Source organism: Streptopelia decaocto, assembly GCF_964273445.1.
Source record: "Streptopelia decaocto genome assembly, chromosome: 19".
Lineage (NCBI taxonomy): Eukaryota > Metazoa > Chordata > Aves > Columbiformes > Columbidae > Streptopelia > Streptopelia decaocto.
The window spans coordinates 5,491,547-5,513,964 of NC_138674.1; the positions used below are offsets into that span (position 1 = coordinate 5,491,547).

The 22,418-nt window shown below is 49.8% G+C and overlaps 1 protein-coding gene across 1 annotated transcript in view; it reads right to left on the reverse strand.

Moving 5' to 3' along the window:
- Positions 1-20,053, reverse strand: part of IPO9 (importin 9) — a gene marked incomplete at its 5' end in the record, with an annotated part of 35,768 nt that extends 15,715 nt beyond the window's left edge. Inside the window, 12 exons of the mRNA XM_082069470.1 lie at positions 149-255; positions 391-489; positions 1,223-1,374; positions 1,915-1,973; positions 4,841-4,941; positions 8,549-8,668; positions 9,908-9,994; positions 10,253-10,341; positions 11,112-11,313; positions 12,275-12,361; positions 12,993-13,054; positions 19,864-20,053. Of these exons, the coding sequence (XP_081925596.1) occupies positions 149-255; positions 391-489; positions 1,223-1,374; positions 1,915-1,973; positions 4,841-4,941; positions 8,549-8,668; positions 9,908-9,994; positions 10,253-10,341; positions 11,112-11,313; positions 12,275-12,361; positions 12,993-13,054; positions 19,864-20,053 (1,355 nt within the window). The remainder of the gene's footprint in view (positions 1-148; positions 256-390; positions 490-1,222; positions 1,375-1,914; positions 1,974-4,840; positions 4,942-8,548; positions 8,669-9,907; positions 9,995-10,252; positions 10,342-11,111; positions 11,314-12,274; positions 12,362-12,992; positions 13,055-19,863) is intronic.
- Positions 20,054-22,418: the final 2,365 nt, after the last annotated feature.

Genomic DNA, 22,418 nt, shown 5'->3' on the forward strand with positions numbered 1-22,418 from the left:
CTGCTGTAATTCCTTTTATCTTCTTCTATCAGTCCTCAAATTTAATCCCTGTCCATCAGTTGCGGTGTCACAAAAAATGTGATTAAATGATGCTGCAAAAGCGCTTGTGATTCACACCAGAGCCGTGTCCTGCCTCCCGTCTCCTTACCAGTGCTCAGCACCGTTGTTTTTAGCCTGCTCAGCTTCCTGTAAATGCCTCGTTGCTGCTGCAGCCAACGCAGTTGCACTCTCATTCTGGAAATCAGCAGCCACAGCCTGCACAGAAGGAAATGATAACACTTGAATACACTTCTAAAAGTTGCCCTTTGCTCCAAATGCCCTATATGAAGCTAGATTTATTATTTGTTATTGTTATTTTGGCTCCGGCTCAACGTGGAACACATTTCATACCAGCAACAGATCCTGTGCAGCGATCCTCACTGTATAGGAAAAAGTATCATCGTCTTCGTCCTCCACAAATTGTTGTGGATTTGCAGTCCAAACTTTTATCTGAAACAGAAAGGAGACAAGGATGGGTGGACGACCAATTCAGAATGCCAAGAGGAAAAGGGAGCTTTTCTGTTCCCAGCAGCTCAGTCTTGCAAAACTACTTTCAGCAGCTTTCTCTACCTTAAGAAGTCATCATCTTCAAGTGGTTATCACATTCTATTAGAGAAACCTTTGGAAAGAAGACACCCTCTCTGGTTTGAGCTCATCTTGCTCTTCTGCTCCTCATTTGAGAGCTGAATTTGACAGAATTAAGGACTGACCTGCAATCAGTGCCATATGGTTTTAATTATAGGTGAGGAATGGGAGAAGCAGACGCATCTTTAACATGTCAAGCTAAACAAGGTGACGATGGCTGTCAGGTTTGGGTGGCCAGGAGCCGCACAGAATTTCTGTACTGATTATTTCACATCACGAGCACAATTTTTTCACTATCATAGAAAGCTGGCTATTCCTTTCAGCATGATAAACCTCATTATCACAGCATAATACTTCATAAAGAAATAAAGCTTGAGAGAGTTGGGGTGTTCAGCCTGGAGAGCAGAAGGCCCCAGGGAGACCTTATGGAGGCCTTTCAATATATACAGGGGGTTTGTAAGAAAGATGGAGACTTTTTACCAGGACCTGTCGTGACAGAACAAGGGGCAACAGTTTTAAATTGAAAGAGGCGAGATTTAGATTAGATATATGGAAGAAATCATCTTGTTTGCTTCCTATGCAAGACAAACATGCTCACCTGCTCCTCTGTGATCTGCATATAAAGGAGGATGTAATAGATCAGCTCTGGCAAAGCCTTCTTCACCGTGCTCTTAAATTTGTTGTTTTCCAACAAGGCATGAACAAATTCAAATATGCTGAACACCAGATTCTCAAATCCCAACACTTCACCTGAACAAGGAGGAAAGTGGGGAAAAAAAGAACATGACGAAATATGCAGAAAGGCAGAAGTGAAAACAAAAAGCATTACTGCATATGCTAACATAAGAAATGCATAAACCGGTGTTAAATATAATTACAAACCATTTGTCTGATGAGATAATGTTGATTCTTAGTCCCAGCCAGGGCAACAGGAGCCCCAGGAGGACGTCATCTCATCACTTTCTGCTCTCTTCCCACCTCACCGCACACCCCTCATTAAAACCGATCAAGCTCAACCTAAAACCTGTTTGGTTTTCTTTTGACCCATTACTTTTACCTCAAAATTGTTGCAGAACTCACTCCCTGAGCCATTAGAAAACCTAAATTATGCAGCTTCATTGATCGCAGTCACATGTAACTTGCAAAGAAGTGACAGACACTGTTCTAACACCACAAATGAACTTTTAAGCACAACCTCCTGCAGCGTTGCAGTCACTGTTTGGACAGCAGTATTAGTAGGTAAGTCCATTCCTCTTCCAAAGAGAAGGCAAAAGAGCAACAAGTCCTTACCATCAGAATCCACAGGGTCCTCCACCTCTTCTGTGTAATTTACTTCTGTTCTCACATAAGTGGACAAGGTTAAGTAAATACACGTGTTTCTGCAGTGAAGAAACGACTGTTCAAAAATTCAAACGGCAAATCAACTTCAGCAGCAAGTGTAACCAACCATTAGTGCAGCTGTAGCAAGGGACAGTGCAGATTCTCCTTGACCTGAGTCCTTACGTTGTAACATCTTCTTAAGATGACAAATTTCATAGAAAGAGTACCAGACACAATGCAGAGATCGGCCTCAATGCTACAGGCACAGGCACTTGCATCACTCATGATATATGACTTAAAAGCAAAAAGAAACCTTATCAACCCCACTGACCTAACAAATACCTGGTACATCTCACAGAAACCCAGGATGCCAGGGGTTGGAAGGGCCCTGGAAAGCTCATCCAGTGCAATCCCCCCATGGAGCAGGAACACCCAGATGAGGTTACACAGGAAGGTGTCCAGGCGGGTTGGAATGTCTGCAGAGAAGGAGACTCCACAACCCCCCTGGGCAGCCTGGGCCAGGCTCTGCCACCCTCACCATGGAGAAATTGCTTCTCATATTTAAGTGGAACCTCCTGTGTTCCAGTTTGCACCCATTACCCCTTGTCCTGTCGCTGGTTGTCACCGAGAAGAGCCTGGCTGCATCCTCCTGACACTCCCCCTTTAGATATCTGTAAACATGAATGAGTCCCCCCTCAGTGTCCTCTTGTCCAGCTCCAGAACCCCAGCTCCCTCAGCCTTTCCTCACACGGGAGATGCTCCACTCCCTTGACTGCCCCTAATGACCCTCTTATCTCTGATCTGCCTTGAGACGGCACCAAGGAGAAGTCGTTCCATCAGTTTCCCAGGGACAGAGGTGAGGCTCACCAGTCTAGAGTTACCCGGGTCCTCCTTCTTGCCCTTTTTGAAGACTGCAGTGACATTTGCTTTCCTCCAGTCCTCAGGCACCTCTCCTATTTCCCAGGACTTGGCAAAGATGATGGAGAGCGGTCCAGCAATGACCTCAGCCAGCTCCCTCAGCACCCGCGGGTGCATCCCATCCGGACCCATGGATTTATGGATGTCCAGATTGCCTGACTGCTCCCGAACCCAGTCCTCATCAACCCAGGCAAACTCCTCCATTGTCCTGCCTTCCTCTGGGGCCCCAGCGGTGCGGGATCCTCAGGACAGCCATGGGAGAGCAGATGGAGACAAAGAAGCCGTTCAGTAACTCTGCCTTCTCTGTATCTTCTGTCACCAGGGCACCCACCTCGTTCCTCAGTGGGCCTACATTGCCTCTGCTGTTAGTTTTATCTGACACCTATTGGAAAAAGCTCTTCCTGTTGTCTTTGACCCCTCTCGCCAGGTTTCATTCTAAGGAGGCCTTAGTTTTCCTAGTTGCCTCCCTACACCCTCTGACAACAGCCTTATATTCTTGCCAAGAGGCCAGCCCCTCCTTCCATCATCAATAAACTCTCCTCTTCCACTTGAGCACACCCAGCAGGTCCCTGTTTAACCACGCAGGTCTCCTGGCTCCTTCCTTGACTTCCTACGTGTCAGGATGCTCTGATCTTGTGCCCGGTAGAAACAGTCCCTGAACACCAATCAACTCTCTTGGGCCCCTTTACCTTCAAGCAGTCTTGTCCATGGGATTTCCCCCAGCAATTGCCTGAAAAGGCCAAAGTTTGCCCTGCTGAAATCCAGGGTTGCAATTCTGCTTGCTGTCCTGCTCCTGCCACATGAGATCCTGAACTCCACCATCTCATGGTCGCTGCAACCAAGGCAGCCCTCAACCTTTACCGCTTCAACCAGCCCCTCCTTGTCAGCGAGGATGAGGTCCAGCAGTGCACCTCTCCTAGTCGGCTCCTCCACCCTTTGCATCACAAAGTTCTCGTCAAGGCACTGGAGGAACCTCCTGGACTGTGGCTGCCGGCCGAGTCGTCCTTCCAGCAAACATCAGGGAAGTTCAAATCCCCACCACAACCAGGGCCTGTGACTGTGGGGCTGCTCTCAGCTGTCTGTAGAGGCCTCATCAACTTCCTCACCCTCATCTGGTGGCCTAGAATAGATGCCCAGAATAGTGTCACCCTTGCCAGCCTGCCCCTTAACTTTCACCCATAGACTCTCAACTCGCTCCTCATCCATGCCTGGACAATACTCAGTACATTGTAGTTGTTCTCTCACATAAAGAGCAACTCCACCACCGCGCCTGGCTGGCCTGTCTTTCCTGAAAAGGACACAGCCATCCATGCCCACATTCCAGCCATGTGTGCTGTCCCACCGTGTCTCCGGAATTGCCACCAGGTCATCATCTCCTGCCCTAACACAGGTTTCTAACTCCTGCTTATTCCCCATGCTGCACGCATTGGTGCGCAGGCATTTCAGAGAGCGAGCTGAGCACACCCATTTCACCCCAGGGGTGTGGGAGGCCTCCCAGCCTTCATCAACTCTAGAGTGCTGCCCCACTGATGCAGGCCCAGCTACCACCCCATCCCCTTTGAGTCTCGTTTAAAGCTCTCCAAATGAGCCCTGCTAATTCCTGTCCCAGCATCCTTTTGCCCCTGAGAGATAAACCTTTCCCACGTATCACCGCTTGGACTGGTGTCTTGTAAAACCAGCCGTTACCAAAGAACCCAAAGCCCTGCCTGTAGCACCAGTCCTGGAGCCAATTGTTTACAGGGTGAATTTTTCTATTCCCTCCCATTCCATCACCCAAAACTGGGAGGAGGGAAGAGAAAATCACTTGAGCCCCAGACTCTTTTACCATCCGTCCCACCTGCCCCATGGACGCCAATATTCTGTCTGTCATGGTGGACTACACCATGTACCATGCTCTCCAGCTGTCCTCAGGTCATTCTTGTGTATGAGACAGTTTGTCTTGGCTATTTTAGTTAAAACCTTTCACTCCAAAGGATATAAGGCGGCACTTTCTGTCAGGGTGTTCCAGACAATGGGCAGGATCTGCTGCATTGATGAAACCATGTGCTTCGGATAGTTTTTCACGAGTGCCGTCACAGCCTGGAATGAAAAAGAAGATCAGTCAGAAGCGAAACCAGGGGAAACCATCAACAAACACTCATGGGCTGCTGCCTCATTAACAATATAATAATATAACAATATAATAATCCAATCCAATCTAATCCAATGTCTTCCTGCCACCAAGGTCTCCCCTCACTCACATGAACTCGGACAAAGAAGCTCCTCTCGTTTGCAGGGGAGGAAAGAGATAACGCGAGATGTACAGCTCTGGAAATGCAGACAGAGCAGTGATTTGGTGGTGCGGTCTAGACTGCAATCAGGTGTACATCACTGCACAGCACTGCCTCGACGGACTTCCCACCTGGAAACCATCTTGTCCCAGAAAATTAACTCTAATATCAAGTAAAATCAGACCACAGCCTATTTCCTACACTTTCACATGTGCAAGCAACACACCCGTTCGCACAAGCAGGGAATAGGAATAGGATGGTGGAGTCACCATCCCTGGAGGGTTGGACAGACGGACATGAGGTTCTCAGGACATGGGGCAGTGCCGGGGGTGGGGAATGGTTGGACTCCATGATCTTGAGGGGCTTTTCCAGCCAAGATGATTCTATGGTTCTATAATATACAGGTGTCAAAAGAACGGATTTTAAGCATAAAAGGTACTAGAGCAAGGCTGTAAGATACTTTAGACTGTTGGTTAATTGGTGCTCTTGATATAATTACTACATCGTACATCATATTTGTATTTCCTTGCTATGAAATGTGCCTTAACTCTGCTACCTGTCACGTTTAATCACTCTGTTTCTCTCAAAAAAAATCAATAGCGGCACATTCGGCACCAACAACATCGGAACTGGGAGTCAAGAATCATTTAGTTGCAGCTCATTCATCCTCAGAGACAGCAATTTAATTCATGCTCAACTATCAAACAACAAAACAATGAATTACGCTGCTGGTATTTTGTCCTAATCCTCATGGTTGACAAGTTGAACCTCCCAGCTCCTACAAGGCTTGAAGGCATCGATGTTCCTGCTGATCATTTGTTCTGAGTTTGCAGCTACACTTAGAAAGATTTGGTACAAATTCACAAACAGTTGCTCAATATGATGTGACCCAACGCTCTTTCTCAAACGGGATCACTATCCTAGTGGATCGGGCAGACGTGTACATTTCAGTACTATTTGTTAAAGCTTTTGACGCTCTCCTGCATGATGTTCTTATATGGAAAGCAAGATATTTTGGGTCAGGGGTGCCTCTGATTTCCACTGAGAACTCCATGAAACTTGGAGCACAAAGTTCTCAAGAGGCAGGGGAAGGAAAAACAAATCTTCCCATCGCTTGCTGCACAGCACTTCATTAAGGAAAAATAGATAGGAATGAATTCGCATCTGGTTGAAAATGAACTATAAAAACCCCTCAATTCCTTCCTCCATTGCATCAGCATTTCACGGGGTTCCTGTAATGATCTCATCTGTAGAGCTGGCTTAACTAATCCCTTGAGGTCTCTTACTCCTGCTTACAGTAACTATAAAATCCACTCTTCTGGAAGGGAAGGCGATTTATGGGTCTTGCACCTGAATCCGTTTTCCCTTAGAAATTTAGTATCATCCGTTTAGAAACCCTAAGTGACCAAATCATTCATAGCCCTGAGTCAACAGCCAGAATACTCATCTCTTCACAAAAAGGCTCCTACAAACCACTTGTCAGCAGACGGTCTCCTGAATTTACTGCTAAAATCCGTCCTGATTTTCTGCTGCCATCAGCGCCACCCAACACAGCGCGTTTAGAGCGAAACCCTCGCTCGTGTCGCGCCTTCCCAGCGGTGGCCAAGAGCAGGTGCCCACACACAACTAAGGAACCGAGCAAGAACACGACGACACGTCTCCCAAGACACCACCGCTGGGTATCGGCGCAGCCACAAAGCACAAGTAGCTCCAATTCCAGCAAGCACTGTTAGGTAAATAACAAAAACAGTTATTAAAGCTGCATGTGGCAAGAACAGAAGAACTGGTCTATGGTTAGAGTGAAACTACCAATTACAACTGCTTTCCCTGGAGGCTGAAAACTTCTACTCATTAAACATCTAAGTGTATGTATCTGGATTCAGACATTCTTGAGCTGCAGCCTGTTCAAATTAAGATCACACCCTGCGGAGTAGCTCTGTGTTGTTTTTCCTCTTTATTACTGTCGAGGAACCCCAGCGCACAGCCAACAGAAAGGAAAACAATGCTGCAAGAGGCACTTTCCCAAGTAAAGCCGCCAACGTCCTCCCCCTGACCCCCTTTGGTACTGCCCAGCAAGGACCAAGCTCCTGCTGGTTCCAGTGCCAACATCCCCCCCCAGACCCCCTTTGGTGCTGCCCAGCAAGGACCAAGCTCCTGCTGGTTCCAGTACCAACATCCCCCCCCCAGACCCCCTTTGGTACTGCCCAGCAAGGACCAAGCTCCTGCTGGTTCCAGTACCAACATCCCCCCCCCAGACCCGCTTTGGTGCTGCCCAGCAACAACCAAGCTCCTGCTGGTTCCAGTGCCAACATCCCCCCCCCAGACCCCCTTTGGTACTGCCCAGCAACAACCAAGCTCCTGCTGGTTCCAGTGCCAACATCCCCCCCCAGACCACCTTTGGTACTGCCCAACAAGGACCAAGCTCCTGCTGGTTCCAGTGCCAACATCCCCCCCAGACCCCCTCTGGTGCTGCCCAGCAAGGACCAAGCTCCTGCTGGTTCCAGTGCCTGGCACCCACAACCCCTTACTGGGCAATGACAGGATGGCACAACAGGTCCTGCTGCCTTGGACAGGACTAAGAAAACAAGTTCCACAGCGCACAGCTCAGTAGCTGCTGGTTTGTTTAATATACAGCAACTTCCTGCACGTGCCAGCATTTCTTTTCATGGCTCCGGTGCAAAGCTGGTCATTATGAAAAACTTGTGATGCTTTTCTTCGGTAACTCTTCCTTATTGTTTTAGCCAGGGAATGTGAACAAGCCTCACCGTTCACCTTCAGAAACCAGCTCACTGTCACCCAAGTCTTTTGTGTCTCTATGTGCAAGTAAACGAAACATCTGGATTGGATTCCGCAGCTGATGGGTTTGAGCTTTTCTCTCCCACGTCGCCGGCAGCGCACCCAGAACCCCAGGGCTCTGGTGGGGCTGGGTGCTGAGCTCCATGCACACACAGCTCTGCAATCCCATTCTCCTTCTCTGGGACACCAGGAGAATACAAAGACTTTCCATCTTTGCAGAGATAATTTAGTATTACAGCAGGTAAGTTCTAGAAAGGCGCCTGCACGTAATAAGCTTTTAAAAAGTCATTTCTACAGCATTTTTAGAAAAGACAGATGTTTAACTGCTGAGCATAGTGCGCAGACAAGATGCACGTCTCAGATCAGCAAATGACGAGGACAGATCACGCTATGGATTGTTCCCTATGGATCATTTTATGGCCAGATCCCTATGGATCTCACCATAGGTATTTTCATCGCAGGCAGAACAATTCATTTCCATGTTGTACGGCACTGGGAGCCAACACACTTCACTACTCGTAACACGAGAGGTGACATGCACTCAAGTTACTCTGTTTTCCAGCACATCTGACAGCGTATTGGTGTTCAATTCTTTATTTAACCAGTCTTAAGGGACTTACCTTTAACACTTCCATCTTAAACCCGCTGTCTGATGTGGGTCCGTCTGGCATTTGCAAGGCCTGAACAAAGGCCTCGGTGAACTGCTGCACCACGGGGAAAATCAGGACTTTGGCCGCACCCTGGATAGAATCAATGCAAGCACAGGTGAGAACCAGAAACAGACCCCCCCCGTCTCACAAGTCAAGCACGAGGAACAATGGAAATTGCACTTTTCTGCTACAAAACCAAAGAGGGACCCATGGCAACTGCAGAACGTTATGAAGTCACGTGAAATACTTGTTTCAGACGTGGCTTTGGCTTCCTCCTTGTGCTGGGAACTCGGCTCAGCCGGATCCCACCCTTCGAACCGCACAGCACCGACTGCTGCACAACACACAGCTGAGCTGGTGGCTTCAGACTGAACAGGGATCCAGAACAGGGATCCAGAACAGGGATCCAGAACAGGGATCCAGACAACCCAGCGCGGAGCCTCGGGAGCAGCGCATCCTCCTTCCCATCTGATGGGATGAATCACGTCCTGTGCCCCCCCTGACTACAGAACAAACCTGGGGTGACCGTTCCACCCAACCCTCCCTCCCCCAAAGCAAAGCAGCTCTGTGGGAGCTGAGCATCAGCAGCTGGCCTGAAAATTACCCTGATGATTCTTCCTAGGAAAACGTAGTAAATATTTTTCCAGATGTCCAAGCACTCCATAAGCAGAGTAAGTAATATCGGACAAAAATAACTTTATTGAGAATGTTCCTCATAACTCCATAGCTAAGACTGTATGATTAAACTCTGAAACACCACCGTAGCAATGTATAGACAATAAAATAAATAGGCAATCGTTTAAAGTCAAATTTCAATAGAAGAAGTTTTGTTGACAATGTAAAGGACACTCAGAACAAGGAGCTATCCCTATCTTTTGGATCTGGTACCAGCTGCAGGATGTTACTGCACAAGTCACATTATCAGTGCAGCTGAGATACGGTGTCAGAACTCCCCAAACACCTGCACTGAATTGTTCCCCGTGCAAACAGGGAGGAAAGAGCAGATACAGGGAGGAAAGAGCAGATACAGGGAGGAAAGAGCAGATACAGGGAGCTACGACAGGGATTTCCCAACAGAGGGACGATCCGACACACGACCCCCCTGTCCCTGAGCTGCCACAAGCACGGCTGCTGATACATCACAGAGTTATGGAAACCAAGTCCCAGTATCAAGGCAGGTTGAGCCACTTTACGTGTGTTAAATTACACCCTTTCCCCCAGAATTACAGCTGACAGAGTATATAATTCTCCAGCATTCCATTTTCATATTAACAATTATTGAGAACCTCACTCAGCTGGAATTCAATGTAGGGTAAGTTCATCTCTTGCCTTTTCCAGCTCCTCCATGTTACAGATCATGTGGGCACACGTGGTGAATATCTCCACTGCACGCGACCTTGTGCGAATACCGTACACCTAGAAAACGTTGAAATCACAGATCAGGAACACAGCGTACCTGCATTGCCTTTCATTGTATTTATTTTTTGCTTTAACTTGATTCTGATTTTATCAGCGGCTTCAACATTTCTGTTGAAACATTAGATGCCACCAGCTATCACAGCATCAAGACAATTCTTTAAGTCATACTACAGCTCCACCTTGTAAAGGTTTCTCTGCTCCAGGAAACATTCCCACTAATGCCACTCAGTACCAGCTTAATAGTGAAGATCATACCTCTGCCATTGTGAAGATTTTGTACATCTCCGGAAGAATAACTGGAGCAACAAGCGGCATCTGCGTGTCGGTCACTTCCCGCGTAAACTCTGGAAAATCAAAAAGGAAGGGAAATTCTTATAAAAAAACAAATTTCCAGGCAACAGCAACAACAGAACCTTCGGGAAACACTCACAACGTATTGGAAACAGATTGATTGGGACTTGACTAGACCAACGTCATCTGGCCTGCCCGTGGCAAACGTTGCAGGCAAACAGAAAAATATCACACTAAAAACTGCAGCTGTTTGGAAAACGGGGGTTTGCAATCGAAGAGGTGAGCTCAGCACTCTCTAGAACTACCTGAAGGGCAGTTCTAGCCAGGGGGGGATTGGGCTCTTCTCCCAGGCATCAGCAATAGGACAAGGGGCCATGGGCTGCAACTCTGCCAGGGGACATTTAGGCTGGAGATTAGAAAGCAATTCTGTGCAGAGAGAGTGGTCAGGATTGGAATGGCTGCCCAGGGAGGTGCTGGACTCACCGGCCCTGGAGGTTTTTAAACTGAGATTGGACATGGCACTTAGTGCCCTGATCTAGTAAACGGACTGGAGTTGGACCAAGGGTTGGACTGGATGATCTCTGAGGTCTTTTCCAACCCAGTCGATTCTGTGATTCTGTGTGAAGTTCCTTCCGAGCTATAACCTGTAGCACAGAAACTCCTTCCTCAGCTTTCACAACATCTACTGAGCATTCAGTTCAACAGGAACTGATGGACACCTTGCCCAGCAGAAGCAGCAAATCCCAATTTCTTCAACTGGAGTGGAAAGCAGTAGGATAAAGCCTAAGCCGCTTCCTACGCCAGAGCTCGGGCACACACGTACCTGTCAGCACCCTCATGGCTCCGTGCACGGCGTTGACGTCTCCGCTCACCAGCATCTCCATCAAGAGATTGAAAAGCTCCGGCCAAGCTTCGGGCCAGTCCCAATGGGCAATGGCTGAAACGGCGTACGCGACGCTCGAACGCACCTTGCTGATGGATTCTCTCAGCCCGTTGGGCAGGAGCTCCCTAATAGCGACTTTTGCCTGTGGAGAATAACATGGGTTAGAAAAACAGGTTCCCAGTCATAAAGCAATTTAATTATATATATATATATATACACACACCTACCTGTGACTGTATCCTGATACTGATTCTACGTGGGTTTTACAAAATGAACACTCATGAGACAACAAAGCCTTGCACACTACACCCTGTAGTGTTTTTATGGAAAACTGCATAATGTGTTGTAACGTACCCTGTTTACCCCAAAAGTAAGCCCTAGCGCAAAAGTAAGCCCTAGCATGATTTTTCAGGATGCTCAAAATATAAGCCCTACTCCAAAAATAAGCCCTAGTTACAGCTAATTAAAAAAAAATCAATTTAAACAGCTATCCATGTATAAAGTCAGCATCTTTTGGAGCAAAAATTGTGTAAGACCCTGTCTTATTTTGGGGGAAACAGGGCAGGACTCTTCTCACATGGAGCGCTCGGCCAAGCGCACAATAAACAGCTGACGGCTACAATCCAGTCGGATGTAGATGTCACCGTGGGAGACATCGAGGTAGTGGAGAGAAATCCCAACTGCAGCCCAGGGACCCTGTTTGCTCACTTTGGAAGATTTTAGTTAACGGGAACTAGTCCCCAAGCCTGAAGACAGAGAAGAAAAAGGCGGCACTTGCGGGGGATAATTCCCAAGGTTGTCTCAAGCAGCTGTGTGTGGATGGGATCAATCCTGCCCCAGATGTGAGAGATGGTCCAGTCAAAGTGGCCAAGGGCCGGAATCTGGACACTTCAGCTGTTACACACTCCTACTGAACAGATTTCTAATGAAATCCAGCAGAGCTTTAAACTGAAATCTGTCATTGGAAAACGTCAGCAAACTTCAACCAAAGCCTTTAGTTCTCATAACACACAAGGGCATTGACACTTTTCAAACCAAACCGAAAGGAATATTCTAGGACTGATAAAACGTCTCGATGGAGACGACGTGGAACCAAACCTTACCCTTTCCGTGGTCTCTGGAGGTCTGAACTTTTCGGACTGCGAACACCAGTGAGTTTCCACATACTGTTTGAGAATGACGGACGCCAGCTGGATGAGGAGAGAGGCCAAGGATCAGGGACAAAACCCGCGACCGCAGCGTCACCCCGACCCGTTCGCCCGTCTCCGTTCCCACCACGCTGCGTCCGGACGGGCGACAGGATTGCCAACAATGCAGAAATCTTTGTGAAACGGACCCAAAAACCAAGTGACTGCAGTAAAAAGATGAAGTGAATCACGGGGCAATGATGGTCTGTGCAGCACTGACGCGAGGCAGATTTATCCCCCCAAAAGGGCACAAGATATGGGCCACGTGGTAACTAAAGAAATACAGAACCTCAATTTCCTTTTCAAGGAGAAAACACCTACAGAAAAAGCTGCTGCGAAGACAAATCAAGTTTTGCTTGCTGATGCCATCCACCTAAGTTGTGCCCATTCCCAGCACAGCGCCGTCTCAGCGCCACTTTATACAGTCCAAAAAGCACCGTTTTCAATAAAGGTAAGTTTATAACACCTGAGTAATGTTGGAAGAGACAGTGACAGCTTTAAAGAAATTTAATAGAAAATGGAGCAGCAGTAATGGAAAGCTACCACAAATTTTTCGCCTAGAAACACCAGAGAATACTTTAACAACCAAGGAAACCACTGTCAAAATTGCTCCTATGGTTGCAGGTAAACGCACCTGACGGATGGCCAGAGCGCCCTGGGGATCCACAGTCAGTTCTGCCAAATGAACACCAAATTCTGCAAGAAGAACAGAAAACACAATAAGTTTGGATCGTAACTTTCATTTCCCACCCAGCAAAACTCACCAAGATCTTTGGAGAAAGGCATCGCACCGCCTGAATGACTCATGTGTGGGAGGGAGACAATTCCAAAGCGCAGCTACTCAAGTGAATCACGAGCTTTAATTCTCCGCTGTGCTCGCTGCACCAACTTCATTGATTTCCCCAGCATCTCATATCCCAAAACACACCCCGAGGGGGCTCTGGACGCACCGAGCACCCACCCCAGAAACTCCCGTGCAAGCGCTGGGGCCGTGGGACCTTCCCCAGTGCAAAACTGGAGCAGGAAAAGCGAGAGCTTTTCTAGTTGCCGAGTGAGCTCTGTAACAAAGGCCAAATTCAAAAGCATTTACCAATTCTGTTGATGACTGAGCGCAGGAAACAAAAAGCAGGCAGAGCGGCTGTTCTGCTATGGTAAATTCATATGCTTTGGTAAATTTGCTTAAAATTGCGACTTTATGTGCTGGGTAGCTGGTAACTGTACTAAACCCTTCATTGAACCTGGTGAGCATCTTTAAGAAATGCGTTTGGGAGGGTTTAGCTCTAGAAAGCTCTGCCCTGAGGTCCCGCGAGCACCACTCGACTCCCCCAGACTGGATAATGAAAATGCTTCTGAAAGAGAGTTCTGCAGTGTTATTAGCAGCACATTTCAGTGATCGCAAGCGTGGTGATCTGAGTTTCTCCCAATCTCCCCCTCACTCGTAAGAAGCTTTTCTGGGTTGGTGGATAATTGCCTCTCGCTGTCCCATGATGACACTGACATACCCAGTTCCTCCAACCCTTTCTCACAGATCTGCATTTAAAAAAGGAGGAAAAAGATCCTCTTAGCCCAGCTGCAGAAGCTTGTTTGGAGATGGACTTAACAGAATATTCCTCTTAACAGCAGCAGGGATTACTCTCCTAGCTGTCTGCAGTATTCCACACTTTAATATTGCGCTTCATTTCAGCCACATTTTTAATGGGTATAAATGATTGAAGGAGCCAGAGCAAATACAACGGTTTCACGTAGTTGCAACTCACTACTATGACATTGTCTTACAATGTTTAAATCTGCACACATGCATTTGATAGGTTCTTCATGTATGGGACTCCGCACTTGAGTTACAGAATTTCCTTTCAATTATTTCAGGTCATCTCTACAGTTTTCCAACATCTTTCAATTCTGCTCTCCAAGCAGATTGCGGTGCTGTCATTAATCAACCAGAAGCGACCAAGAGCTTTGTCTTAAAAGCCCCCTGGATTTCACAACGAGTTACTTCTGACAACTCTACACACAGGTTCTTGGACAACTGTGTATCTCAAAATATTACAAAACTGCATGTTCTCAACTGATAAACAACAAATTCATATCAGGAACCTACTGAACTCAGACCATTAGATCACAGAATCCCAGAATGTCAGGGGTTGGAAGGGCCCTGGAAAGCTCATCCAGTGCAATCCCCCCATGGAGCAGGAACACCCAGGTGAGGTTACACAGGAAGGTGTCCAGGCGGGTTGGAATGTCTGCAGAGAAGGAGACTCCACAACCCCCCTGGGCAGCCTGGGCCAGGCTCTGCCACCCTCACCCCAAACAAGTTGCTTCTCCTCTTTCAGTGGAACCTCCTGTGTTCCAGTTTGCACCCATTGCCCCTTGTCCTGTCACTGGTTGTCACCAGAAGAGCCTGGCTCCATCCTCCTGACACTCCCCCTTTCCATATTGATCCCCATGAATGAGTCCCCCCTCAGTGTCCTCTTGTCCAGCTCCAGAGCCCCAGCTCCCTCAGCCTTTCCTCACACGGGAGATGCTCCACTCCCTCCAGCATCTTGGTGGCTGCGCTGGACTCTCTGCAGCAGTTCCCTGTCCTGCTGGAACTGAGGGGCCACAACTGGACACAAGATTCCAGGTGTGGTCTCCCCAGGGCAGAGCAGAGGGGCAGGAGAACCTCTCTGACCTACTGACCACCCCCTTCTAACCCACCCCAGGTCCCATTGGCTTCCTGGCCACAAGGGCCCAGTGCTGGCTCATGGTCACCCTGCTGTCCCCAGGACCCCCAGGTCCCTTTCCCCTGCGCTGCTCTCTAACAGCTCATTCCCCAACTTACACTGGACCCTGGTATCAGCTTAACCACATTACACACCCCATCTGGGAGCAGCTTAAGGAAAGCGGTGAGGGCAGATCAACGCTTCCCAGCACAGCCCTGGGGAACACTGGCCTTAGGAACCTCCCGAAGCAGGTGCTGTATCTGACCAGTGCCTTTAACGGGTCTTAGCGGTTTGTTTTTCCTTCAGGAATGTCGAAACATTCTAAACCCATTCCTACAGCTCACATCCAGCGGTGACGAGTCCCATTGTTTTCACGCTGGGGAAACAACCTACTTCCTTCTACTTGTTTCAGCTTAATTTCCATCTGATCCGAGCTTCACGCAAAGTCGCGAATAATCACTCCTCACTCACCTCCTCTGTCACTTACTATTTTAGAGCCTCCATCTCCAATAACTCTTTCCCGGGCAGAAAAGGCAATGTATTTGCTCCTTCTCAGAACAGCTTTTCCACACCCCTGTGACGGTCTCTGCGCTGTCTTCCCTGCCCGCTCTGTCCCCAGCGAGCAGGCAGTAATGTATGCGGCACTGGGACTGCAGGAGCAGGAGGAATTTATGTCGCGCTTTGTTCTCTGTTTCCCTCCTTAACGGTCCATTTGGCTTTCCGAGCACGGCAGAGCAGTGAATGGGCATTTTCAGGAGACTCGCACCAACAATGGGATTCCTTCCCCCCGTGGCAACAGTCAGCACGGCCTGTTGTTTTCTAAAGTATCATCTGGGCCGTCTCCTCCTCCCTGAGCGTTGCTTTGCTGACCAACACCATTTACACGCTCAACTCACTCGTGAAATTGTTCTGTAGTTTTTGCCACCGATTCCCGCTCCGGCCAGGCTGAGCAGCCCAGCACCATCAGCAGCTTTGGCACAGCGCTACCCGCTCTCTTCCACATCATCTACGGGCGTGCTGAGCCGTCCAGCTTCACGTGGGAGTCTCCATTACCTCCCTGCAGTGCGAAACACGATCCGCCACTTCCACCTCTTGTCTTCAAGCTTTTAATCACTTATTAATTCAAGAGCTGTCCCCAGCACTTTGGTTTCTCCAAAAAGGTTCATTTAGGGAGTTTTCTAAAAGGTTTTTGACAGCCCCAAGACTCCTTCAAAGAGCTCTTCTACCAAATATAGATCCACGCTGCCACAACAACCAGCTCTCCTCGTTCCAGCTCTTCAAATCAGTGCAAGAGCCCCAGCGACTCACCTGAGACAACCCCGATACTCACCCTCCGCTCCTCACTAAACGTTGTCCCGTGTTACCAGTTCACATTTCCCTGGTACCTCAGGGACTTCAAGCATCAAGTTTTACAGCACAATTCGTAGCGCAGTAATTTAATGTTTGAGTCCCATTGAAACCTGTGGAGATCCACCCTGTAGCACCTGCTGTTGAAGGTAAACTGGTAAGTGAAACTGCTGCTACTCACACTTCAACCTGACGTGGATTCTCCGGTGTGTCTGCTGTAGGTGCCCTTCAACACAGCGAGCCAACACCAACACAAGGAACTTGTTTTCTTTGCTGACTTTCATTTATTTTTCATTAAAAACGCCAATATTTGTGCACTTTCCTGCTGGCCTCACTTTTGCTTTCAGCATCTTCTTTACGCTGCTTAATCATACATTTTTTGTTCCTTTAAAGCACTTCGGACACTCATGATGTACATTTCTTTACCTCAGTAATATAGTGTCAGCAAACACTATTCTTATAGCTCCTCCTCTTGGTTTCTGCAAGTTTCTCCATCCCAAAGACGCCACAGAAAGGCAAATATAGCACAGAAAGGAGAATACAGTTTGTTCTTCCCGTGCTGCTTGACTAGGACAAGAGGAGGGACCACAGAAGTGCAAAATAAATCAGCTGAAAGAGACCTGACGAGGTCTCCAGTCCCTGTGGTCAAAGCAGCATCAGAACAGGTTGCTCCGAGCATCTTCCAGGCAGCTCTTGGAGATCCTCAAGGATGGAACCAGCACAGCTTCTCCAGACTCCACAGCCTCTCCTCACAGTGCCAAAAACTCTCCTCATATGAACCTTTTGCTTCAGCTTGTGCCCAATTTCTTTCATCCCTTCCCATCCCCCAGTGTCTTTACAACCACCTCAGAGTTACCAAAAGCTGCTGCCAGATCCACCGCCAAAACCCTCTTGTCTCCACACTGGAAAACCCCTCTCCCCCAGCATCTCCTCATGAGGTAAGTGCTGCAGTTCCTCAAGCGATTCGATGGCCTTTTGCTGAACTCACCCCTGCTTACTGTGGTTTTTCTTTCCTAGGGGAGTGGGAGCAAAACCAGACAAGTATTCTAGACGTGGCCTAACAAGTGCTGCTCGCTGCGCTGGACCTGCTCATGCAGGTGGCCCCCGGGGCTCACTGCTGGCCCTCTCCAGCTCGGCGGCCACCAGAGCTGCACCAGCAGTGGGTTTTGCTGTCCCACGTGCACAACTCGCCGTCGGTCCTTGCTGGACGTCAGGAGGCTCCTCTTGGTCCGTAGTCCTGTCCAAACACCGCCCCTCCGGCCTGGCGTCACCTCAACCCGCGGCAGAGGGTTAAATACCTGTCACCTCCTCCAGGTCACGCAACAGCTCCTGGAACGGACCTGTGCAGCTCCGGGATTGCAACCGCAGGGTGACTGTAGGGTATTTGTAAAACAGTCAAAACCAGAAGTGTAGGTGGTTCCATTCCTCTTGCCCGTAACGTTATCCACCAAATTCAATTCTGTTGCGTTCTTGGGCTCTCAAAGGGACCTTAGGGGCATCCATAACCCTCACAAAATATTCTTTTCTGGAAATCTGTTACCCAAACCATTACACAAACTTGGTTTATATTTCTTGTGGTAAGATTCAGACTGTTTGGGAAGGAAAAGTTGCCACTGAAGAGCACAGTGACTGTAGCAGCTTTGCAAGGCAAAGGCTCTGGGGGTGGATGAACCTCGCCGCACCTCCAGACCCTGGAATCGCTCACTAAAACCTCCAATAGCACAGATTGCCCAGTAATGCATCAAGGAAGACTTAACCCGAGAGCATTACAAGCACAAGTTCAGGGACTGCACAACAAGAAGCATTTTAGCAAACAATTTGCCTTCCTTTCATCACCCCAGTCTCATTCCCAAAGCAACATTAACAAGTTTAAAAAGTATAAAGTTATCAAAACACGCTTCTTGACCCAGTCACACCCTTGAACCTTCCTTCTCTTTGCCATGAACTTCCTTTGATAACATTTCTGACTTTAAGAGCAGAAAGAATTCAAAACACTCCATAAAACACTTCCAGAATAGCACAACCAGATAAAGATACGGCAAAACCTGCAGGAGAGCCCATGAACAACCAGCCCATGAACAACCAGCCCATGAACAACCAGCCCATGAACAACCAGCCCATGAACAACCAGCCCATGAACAACCAGCCCATGAAGCTGCTGGGCCACAGGAATAACTTATGGCCAAGGGCTGCATTGACATGTCCAACAGCTCCCACCAAAGCAAACTAAAAATCTTCCAGTGGCTTCCACAGATTCCGGTTCATTGGGATGGGTCATAAAATTCAAGCTGAAGTGAAATAAAGCATTACAATCAATAGATTTTTTTTAAGTGTAGCTTCCACCCAGGAAAAGCAGCGAGTGCATGAGCTAGCTTGGTGCCACCATAAAAAGGCCAGATGAGTAACGTAATAATTAGCGACACTACTTGAATTCAGGGTACCTACTCTTTTAAGCTCTGTCTTTTCAGACATCATTCAGCCCTCCAGCTCCAGTGTCTTGCTTGTCCTCAGCTCTCCACAACAGACAATGGAACCCTGGCACTGGACTTTCACAAACGACAAGGGTGCAGCTACGTCCTGACCACACTCAACCCAAACCACACACAGGACGTGGGCACAGGGACACAACCCCAGAGGTGGGGGGATCACTGGGACCGGCCTGCACACACCAGGCAGCGAGAAGGCTCTGCAGGAACACCCTGTGAGCAACCTGGAGACATCAGCTCAGCACAACGCGGTGCCCAAAGCAACAGCCCCGCTGCTCCGCACCCACCTGCCCTCTGCCTGGAGCAAGCTCAGAGCCACTCAGTCCTCACACAGCATAGGATGATAAATGTCCTGAGCTGGGATGGACCCACAGGATCATGGAGTCCAGCTCCTGTCCCTGCACAGGACACCCCACAGGTCACCCCGTGTGTCTGAGGACGTTGTCCAGTCTCTTCTTGAACACTGTCAGGTTGGGCCGTGACACCTCCCTGGGGAGCCTGCTCAGTGTCCAGCACCTCTGGGTGAAGAACCTTTTCCTCATGTCCCACTGACCCTCCCTGGCTCATCTCCTGCCGTTCCCTCGGTCCCCTGAGCCAAAGCTGCTGCAGCTGGTGGAGTCTCTTGTGGATGAGCGTGGGCTGAGCTGTGGGAAGAGCAGGGGCCCAACAGCCCTTGGCAGAGGGATGGGTTTCAAGGGAAGGGCTGCACCTCTGGTGGGCTCGGTCCCACGGCCGCTCCCCTCTCCTCCCACTGCCCTGAACAACCCGGGGCAGCCGCCGCTGAGCCCCGCGGCCGGGCCGGGGCTGCCCACGGGCACCGCTGGAGAAGCAGCCGCCGCCGGCCCCAGAGCTGCAGCGGGAAGTTCTGGCCGAGGCCACCGCGAGGCGCCGGTACCGGGAAACGCTCGGGGAAGGCAGCGGCGGCCTGTCCCCCCCGGGACCCCGCGCTCCGCGCCGCCCGGCGCTCACTCACCCTCCGTCACCTCCAGCACCTTCACCTGCTCCTCCGCGGCGGCGCGCACCGCCTGCACCGGGCACAGGATCCCGGTCAGCGTCTCCACCAGCGCCTCCTTCAGCCCCTGCGCCACCGGTCCGGGCCCGGCAGCGCCGCCACCGCCGCCGCCTCCTCCGCCTCCTCCTCCCGCCGCCGCCGCGCCCGCCATCGCCCGCCCCGCCCCCCCCCCGCGCTCCGCCGCCGCGCGCGGGCTACGGGCCGCCGCGCGCGCCAAACGCACGGCCGGCACGCACGCGCGGGAGAGCGACACCGGGAGCTCCGTCCCGCCCCGCGGACAGAGAGAGGGAGGGACGTGCGGGCTCCGCGCGCCGCTCACAGCGCCCCCTGGCGGCCCGGCGGAACCGCGGGCTGGGAGCGGGAAATGGCGGCGGAGTCACAGAATCCCAGAATGTCAGGGGTTGAAGGGCCCTGGAAAGCTCATCCAGTGCAATCCCCCCATGGAGCAGGAACACCCAGATGAGGTTACACAGGAAGGTGTCCAGGCGGGTTGGAATGTCTGCACAGAAGGAGACTCCACAACCCCCCTGGGCAGCCTGGGCCAGGCTCTGCCACCCTCACCACCAACAAGTTGCTTCTCACATTTAAGTGGAACCTCTTGTGTTCCAGTTTGAACCCATTGCCCCTTGTCCTGTCACTGGTTGTCACCAGAAGAGCCTGGCTCCATCCTCCTGACACTCCCCCTTTAGATATCTGTAAACATGAATGAGTCCCCCCTCAGTGTCCTGTTCTCCAGCTCCAGAGCCCCAGCTCCCTCAGCCTTTCCTCACACGGGAGATGCTCCACTCCCTGCAGCATCTTGGTGGCTGCGCTGGACTCTCTGCAGCAGTTCCCTGTCCTGCTGGAACTGAGGGGCCACAACTTCACACAATATTCCAGGTGTGAGTCACGGGCCGAGGGAACAGCCAGACTCCCGCACAGCACCTGCGGTGCCCTGAGCAGGAGCCTGCGGCCCCTTTGTGCTGCAGCATCTCCTCAGAGCTGGGAGCTCCTGTCACGGTGGGAACCAGGGTCAGTCAGAGCCCGGGAAAAGCGCTTGGTCCCTCAAACCACCTTTCACCACCAGTATCGGTGCTGAGTTCCCACTGTGAGAACACGGGGCAGAAGGGAACGGAGCTGGGGAAGGGACTGGAGCAATGCTTGTCTAGCCTGTAATCCTTTTTATTTGCCTAAGTGACCGTACAACTGCTCTGAATGCTCCAATTTATCCTTCTATATTTGTAGAAATTATGCTTATTTGATTCTTCCGGGCTTTTTCAGGTTTGAATTCCCAGCCGGTTTGTACATACAAGAACCACCGCAGCATCGGCCCAAATCACAGGGTGACCAGGGACACTCCATGGTATGAGCCTGAGCCATCCCCCGCTTGGTTAACATTTAATGCCAACAAGAAGATGAAACCCCAAAGCCCAACAGACACCGAAACAGCCCAAACACCCAACAAACGCTCTCCAACATCGGTTTGTCCTCAACAAACCACGGGCGATGGAGATTCTCTTTGAATTGCGGGTTCTGTACACAGGGAGCTACTCATTCTACTACTTTTTCTCTCTACATTTTCAGACGCCCAGCTCACAGTAAGGAAGCACACACATCAAATCTGGCCCAGCGTTGTGACTGAACAGCCAAATCCCTCTAAAAACTTCCTTGCAACCAGCAGCATTAACAAACATTTCAGAACTCAAAAAGCTGAGGTACGTGAGGCACCTTCATGCACCGTGTTGAATTTAATGTGTGTCGCTATTTCTTTTCAACCACCTTTCAGCAAACGTTCCTCTCAGCACTCGGAATGTTGGACCCAGCACCATGTCGCATCGGCACACGTGCTTTCATTCTTTTCATCAAATATTTGTTCCTTCTACCCAAGATGTTTTCACTGGGACCCGCTGGGACCATTTTTGTCTGTCTCAAATAGCAGCTGAGTGCTGAACCTGCAGCACAATCAATCTCCTGTGACTGCTTTATCTCCTCTTCCAGACAGGGCTGTTATTTGTATTGATGCTCTTCTCTGTGTGGGGCTGTTGCTGTCAGAGACTGACACATTTACATCCTGGAGAACTCCCAACATGCAGCTTGTTCACTTCTGAGCAAAGGACAAAGCTGTTTGCAAGGCTGTACCTCAGCTCCTCCCGTGGAAAAGCACGTTCATGTCTAGACTCACCAAAGCCTCAGCTCAGCTCCTTAGTGTTGCTTCCAGGCAGCTGCTGCCTGTGTTCTGGAGACCGACCCTTCCTAAACCCTTATTATTATTAAATAGTTAGGGTCGGAGCAATCTAGGGAGGTTGATGGACTTGGTTGCTTCATTCTACAAGAAAAAACATTAAAAGAATGAAGCAGAGTTGGGTGGCAGGGAATTGTTTTGCTTGTTCTAGGACGGACAAGAAGACGGATGAAAGGGGTGGCTGATCTTAAGAGACCCGGCTGCTGAGCATGTTCTGCCATCATCATCTTCCCTGCTGAGGAACGTGCTCACCGAAGAGCTGACCATGAAGCAAACAATGAATCTCTTGCTTATT